At 51.6% G+C, this 6,552-nt stretch overlaps 1 protein-coding gene across 1 annotated transcript in view; it reads right to left on the bottom strand.

Annotated features, from left to right (window-relative positions):
* Nucleotides 1-380: 380 nt before the first annotated feature.
* NOS1 (nitric oxide synthase 1) overlaps nt 381-6,552 on the bottom strand; it is a 109,528-nt gene continuing 103,356 nt past the window's right edge. Inside the window, exons 25-29 of the mRNA XM_003789935.1 lie at nt 5,809-5,930; nt 4,625-4,773; nt 3,099-3,293; nt 1,812-1,930; nt 381-423 (exon numbers count right to left, since the gene is read on the bottom strand). Coding sequence (XP_003789983.1) covers nt 408-423; nt 1,812-1,930; nt 3,099-3,293; nt 4,625-4,773; nt 5,809-5,930 — 601 coding nt within the window. The 3' untranslated portion in view covers nt 381-407. The remainder of the gene's footprint in view (nt 424-1,811; nt 1,931-3,098; nt 3,294-4,624; nt 4,774-5,808; nt 5,931-6,552) is intronic.

Below are 6,552 nucleotides of genomic sequence, written 5' to 3'. Positions count from 1 at the left end.
GTGTCCAGTGCCTGTAGCCCTTCCAGGGGAACCCTAGAGAACAAGGCCTAACAGGAGCGGCAGCCACGTTCCAGTGGTTTCATGCACCCCTGGTGTGCCCTTGTCAGCAGGAGAGAGGGGGAAGGAACAGAGTTTTGTAAGAGCCACCACAGAGTATAAAGGCATTGCATTGCAGCAGGAAAACTCAAGGAGGATACCCAGGAGGGCCGAGGAAACCACTGAGAGGCAAGAACCCAGAGGAGAAAAACCAGGACACAGCAACAAGGATGAGAGAGGCAGAGTGAGGGCTACATGGGGTCCTGGAGGACGGGGTCAGCAGCGTCTGTCCGCGCTTACAAAACCTGCAGCCACCCCTGCTGCAGCACTCGGGGTGGCCACTCTGCATCCATCTGGGCAAGAAGGTCCAGTTAAGAGCTGAAAACCCTGTGGGGGGAGAAGTGGGGAGGGTTAGTTAGGAGGATGAAGGCCACCCTTTTCCTTCAAGGGACTCAGAGAAAGCCGCCTACCCTCTGGGCTCCAGCCCCATCTCTCTCATTTCTTGTGTGGCCCTAGTGTCTTGGATGGGACCTCGCACGTAGCAGGGATGTGTCTCAAATGAATAAATAAATAAATAAATGAATGCTTGCTCACCAATACACATGGCTGGGAGGACAGATATTTAAAGGGTCTCCCTTTTGACAACCAAGGTAGCTATGATCTTAAAGGGAATGATGTAGCCCACTGGACACAACAGTTACATTTTTGTGATTGTCTTAAGGAGAAAACAATGAAGATGCTGAGTTTAAGAAGTGAGTAGGAGGCCTGGTATGGTGGCTCACACCTGTAATCGCAGCACTCCAGCACTCTGGGAGGCTGGGGCAGGGTGGACTGTCTGAGCTCAGGAGCTGGAGACCAGCCTGAGCAAAGTGAGACCCATCTCTACTAGAAAAATCAGCTGGGTGTTGTGGTGGGCGCCTGTAGTCTCAGCTACTCGGTAAGCTGTGTTTTCACAGCTGTCTTTTGAAGATTGCTCAAGCCCAAGAGTTTGAGGTTGCTGTGAGCTACCCCAGGGTGACTGAATGAGACTCTGTCTCAAAAAAAAGAAGTGAGTAGCATGTGTCTTGAGCAGCTGACCTCCCAGCTAATTTAAGGCAATGGGCGTGCAGGTGTCCTGCAGCAGGGAATAGGTGGGGGGACAGAACTGGGCAGGGGGATTACAAGGTGGCGTGTCACGGACTTACAGTAAGGTTTAAATAGTGAGATTCAATCCCAGTCTCATGGTGCCTCAGACTCTTTCCAGAAATTTTTTTTTTTGCAGTTTTTGGCCAGCGCTGGGTTTGAACCCGCCACCTCTGGCATATGGGACCGGCGCCTTACTCCTTTGAGCCACAGGCGCCGCCCTCTTTCCAGCGATTTCTGGAGGTTGAGTGAAAGTATCAAACTCATTATGAGTTGTAATCTGCACACACGAGAAAGCCCTCAGCAATGTGGGGCTGAGGGAGCTGCTTGGTAGAAAGATCACCAAACTATTTCCCACTAGGGGACCGTTACACCACTAGGGGGCGCTCAGACAGGAGCCAGCACGCAAGCGCCCAAAGCAGGTGTTCCCACCTACGCTCTCCAGGGGCGCTCAGAGAAGGGCAGTTCCCCAGCTGAAATGCAAACCGCTGCACGCAAACTCCTGGGGTGGCCCGGGCATTTGCATTTCTAACGTGTCCTCAGACAGTGTTGGTGCTGCCGGTCTGGGGACCCCACTGTGGGAAGCAGGACATCCCTGCCCATCAGGACCCCAAGGCAAGGCTCTGCCCACCCCTGCCCAGCAGCCAGCTTACTCGTCAGTGTCTTTTTTGCTCTCTTCAATGAAGGCAATGGACTCAGATCTAAGGCGGTTGGTCACTTCATATGTTCGCAGGGTGACTCCGAAAATATCCTCATGGTAGCGGTTGTCATCCTAGGGGGCAGAGACAGTCAGGAAACAGCCCTCAAATGCCAGGCAAGGGCTGACGGAGGGGACTAACTTCGCTGACACCGTCGGATGGAATATACGTAAAGAAGATGGTTCTTAAAGAAAAGAGGCTGAAACCAGTGTCCCCAAGGCACCTTTGGGGCCTCTCTAGCCCAGTTGGCAGAGAACATAACACGGCCCTTATGTTGCTGTCAGAAGCAGCTCTGCTGCTTTGTGGCTTCTGAGGTTGGAAGAATCGATGAGGTGAAATGGAAACCTCCCCATTCTCCCCTTTCCGTCCTCCAGCTGCTCCTGCAAGTTCAGATCTGGGCAAAGCTGGGGTTAGTGGAAATGTCATAGCCCACGGAGACCCACAGAGAGGAGAGGAAAGAGCAACCGTCTGTCAGCGCTCAGGGAACACCCACATGGCTGCCCCAGGCGGAGACACAGTTGATCTGGAGATGAGACTCTGCTCAGAAACAAATAAGCAAAGAGAAGAACCTCCTCGGACGCCTTGAAAGGCAGCCCAAGTGACAAATGGCTTGTGGCCTCTGACCTTTTATGAAGCTTTGGCAGAACTGAGGGGCAGTTAGGATATTTGATGTCTGATCACTGCTCGTTTTAGGGAGGCAGGGAGGACAGAATCACTCCTAAAGGTCTGGGACTCAGTGTTTTCTATTTAGGATGGTTGGTCACACAGTTATGACGTTGTTGCTGGGCTGCCATTAGCTTCTACTCAACCTTTGGGCAAGTTAGGAAAAGGTTCTTCCTTTAGGCTGAGAGTCAAGTGTAGGATGGTTTTCAGATCCTACTTACTTCCCTGGGACAGATCTTTTTGTGCAGTGCCCAACCTGTACAACTGTACAGAGCAGTACTGCAGCTTCTGGGAGTAGGACAAATTGGTTTAGGATAGTTTCTGTCTAGTTGTCTCCAGGTTCACCTACTTATTTTCATATACCACAGCCTCCAACAATATTTATGCACACATGCACCTTCCTACTTTCTTAACCGTTGTTTGGGACCACCTATATCCTCTACCCCCAGTGATAAGTGCAGAAATGGGAGCAGGGACACCATCCTGCCTCTCCTAAGTGTTAAGACGGGTGGGATGAGGAAGAGGAGACAGGAGACTGGATGCCAGAAGGGGAATCCGAGAAGCCAGCCTGTTACTCACCCTCAGCCTGCTGATAAACACACCGGCGTCCTCTGCAGAGAGCTTCCCCTGCTGGGTCATGATGCGCTGGACGGCTTTGAGGACGTCAGCGGCCATGGTGACATCCCCACAGACGTAAATGTGGCCCCCTTGCTCCTTCAGAGCTCGGTACACAGCCTCAGCCAGCTGCTCTTGAAGGATGTCCTGCACGTACTTCTGCAGGGAGCAGAGGAGCAGTGAGAAGGGGCGGGACATGTGATGTACCAGTTGTGGCTCGTGTCTGCCCTCCCCAGAAAGCAGAGAATGACTCAGGGGCTTATGGGCAAGGAGGATGTTTTGTGAGGTGTGATCCCAGGGACCCTGGGTGGGGGACTGGGAAGTGTGACCCAGGGAGGGTGGGCAAGTCAGTCTGGGGGTATACGAATGCACCAGTTCCTACTCGGGGCACCTGCAGCTCGACTCTGCTGAAGACCCCCTAGGGAGCCGAGGCAAGTGTTCCCCAAAGCTGCCCCTGGAGGAGCATAAGAGGGGGACATTAACTACCTCTCCTTCCTGCTGGGGGCCAGTGGACACCCATGGGGCACTGACACCTGTACACATCTAGCTACGGGGCTGGTTACTGCAGATGTCCTATAACAGAGAGCCAAAGAAGCCCTGGGACAGATAGCAAGTGACAGGGCTGAGGAGAAGGGCTGCCACAGTGACAGCTGGAGAAAGATGGGCTAAGAGGACATGAGGAGGGCACCGGAGTGTCTAATACAATCTCCAGGGAATGTGTCCTGTCTACTCAGGATGTCTTTAACTTGTCCAGTGAGGCTGACACTCAGCTGGGACATCTCGGCGTGGCTGCTCCAGCTATTAGTGATATTAATATTGACACCCTTCCACTTTGCTGTCAAATAGCCGCTGCCTGGACACGGTAAGTACCTCCCTCCCCCCCAGGTGTTCTGGCTGCTTCCCTGGGATCCCCTGACTCCCCTGTCCCCCAAGATCCAGTTGGACCATGCTCCAGTCCTGTGGCCCATGTTCTCTCTGATTGGTCCTGCCTCTCATGGGCTGGTAAATACATAATTTTTAAAATTCCTATTTTTAAACATTTGTAACACTTGTTATTGTGGTAACACATCACATCACATCACATTTATCATCATAAACACTTCAAAGTGTACGATTCAGGGGCATTAAGTACCATTCACCATGTTATGTAACGATCACCTACCTAGTTCCAGAACTTCATTACCCCAAATGGAAACCTCATACCCATGAGCAGTTCCCTCCCCCCAGCCCCTGGCAACCACGAATCTGCTTTCTGTCTCCACGGATTTGCCCTTTCAGGGTATTGCATATAAGTGGCATCATAAAATGTGGGCCGTTAAATATTTAAAATAGATATTTTCCCTCTGCCTGCTTTCTGATTCACAGAGGAACTCTGCAGAGGGTATCAGAAGGCATAAGTGCAGGGGGTTTCTCAGAGTGGCTGCACCAGTGTGGACTCACACGAGTGTGTGTACCAGTGTGGGTGTGTGTCCGGCTGGGCTGGGGGTTACCTTTGGTTTTTCTGGCTCTCGGGAGTAGGCCGTGTACAGCTCTCTGAAGACCCCCTTGTTCTTGGCCTGTAGGGTCTCCTCCCTGTAGATGTGATCTATCTTGGATTGCCGGCACCCGAAGACCAGGATCATGGGGCAGGGACTCATGCCTGGGGACCAGGAAGACCTCAAGTCACCAATGGCTCTGCCACTGGGGGACTGGGGGGATAGTTGAGGGGCCAGGGGTGAGGATCTGGGAGCTAAGTGTGCAACATGTATACAGAGGCTCATGGGTATGTGCACACACACAGATACACGGGACACACAGATGCACACGTGCACACACGCACGCACCGGAGAGGGAAGTAAATGTGTTCAGACTTTGGCAGACCTCCCCTCCCTGGATCTCAATCCCTCCTTCTCCCTCCAACCCCCTCAGGCTACTCAGCAGCCCCCGCCATTGGGTAATGCTAAGAGCCCAGACTCAGGAGCTTGGTGGCCTGGTGTTAAATCTCAGCTCTGTGTGAAGATGAACAGCCTCTTTAACTTTCTTTTGTTCTTCTTCTTTGTTTATTATTATTATTACTTTTTGTGGGTTTTGGCTGGGGCCGGGTTTGAACCCACCACCTCCAGTATATGGGGCCGGTGCCTTACTCCTTGAGCCACAGGCGCCGTCCTTATTATTATTATTTTTTGGAGACACAACAGTGTTTGCCATTTCTTAGGTGCTCAGTAATTTCGTGTTTGATATGGACCACAATTTGTAGGTTTATTTCGCCCTCTCCTTCTCTCAGAGCTGATATGTTGTGTCTCTCGCACAGCAAGGCCTGCTTGTGAATATCAGTGTTTGTGACAGCCACATAAACACATCCATCTGGGTAAGGACTAAAGCCTATCCCTTCTGGGCTTCTGGATTTTTTTTTTTTTTTTTTTTGAGTGGGCCACATTTTAACAGCCCAAGAAACATCCTGTGGGGAAGACGTTTCAGGCCCTGGGACAAGCTGGGTGGGAGATGTGGTTGGACAGGTGTTTGAATTACCCCATGAACTTCACCTGGGGGCAGATTGGTACTGCATTCCCTGGCCCTCCCCAGGCAGTGATGTGATGGAGAGACAATGCCACTATTCTTTGGGCTGCTGTGACACAGCTGAGCTCCCTCAGATCTATGGGGGTAGGAATCAGCTGGCTGCTGGAGTATAACTCACCTTTATGTTGGATATCAAATTGGCGTTGTTGCCAGAAGCTTCGGAAAGGGGCAATGCCGGTGCCTGGGCCAACCAAGATGCAGGGGACTTGGGGATTTCGGGGCAGGTGGAAGCTGGGTGCACTGGACAAGGAAGAGAGAGAGTCAGAAATCTTGCAGAGCTCAAGTCTGATCAAGTACAGTTGAGTCCTGGGTAGACCAGGTGGCCATCTTGAGTAGACACACAATGAGACTCATAGTTCATCAACTGGGGCAGGCAGGTAAGAATTGTTTTCAGGGTGGGAGTCCTACAGATTAGGAGAATTCCAAAATTTCAAAAATGGGAGTTCCTCGTGATCCTGGCTACTGCTCCATTCCCCAGTTGTCCTTGGTGCTGAGCTAAATCACAGAGGGCAGTGGGATTGATTCAACCCAGCACTTCTCTACTTTGGCACCACTGTCCTGTGTGGGCTGCATGCTCCTTTGTTGCGGGGCTGTCCTGCACACTAGGATGCCAAGTGACATTCCTGGTCCCTGAGTTGTGACAACCCCAAAGTCTTCAAACGCTGTCAAATGTCCTGTGTGAGGGGCGGGGACCACTCTGGCTTGACAACGACTCACTTAACTGTCCATGAAATCTTTAAATCAGAGAGTCACAGACTTCTGTGCATAAAAGAATCACCCAGAGATGCTACAAGTGTAGATTCTTGTACGGTGCAGTAAGTTTGGACTCAGGACTCTATTTCAGAAATACCCCACAGTGTTG

Source organism: Otolemur garnettii, unplaced genomic scaffold, assembly GCF_000181295.1.
Source record: "Otolemur garnettii isolate 467f Iridium unplaced genomic scaffold, OtoGar3 scaffold00038, whole genome shotgun sequence".
Classification (NCBI taxonomy): Eukaryota; Metazoa; Chordata; class Mammalia; order Primates; family Galagidae; genus Otolemur; species Otolemur garnettii.
This window is presented reverse-complemented; position numbering and strand designations above follow the sequence as displayed.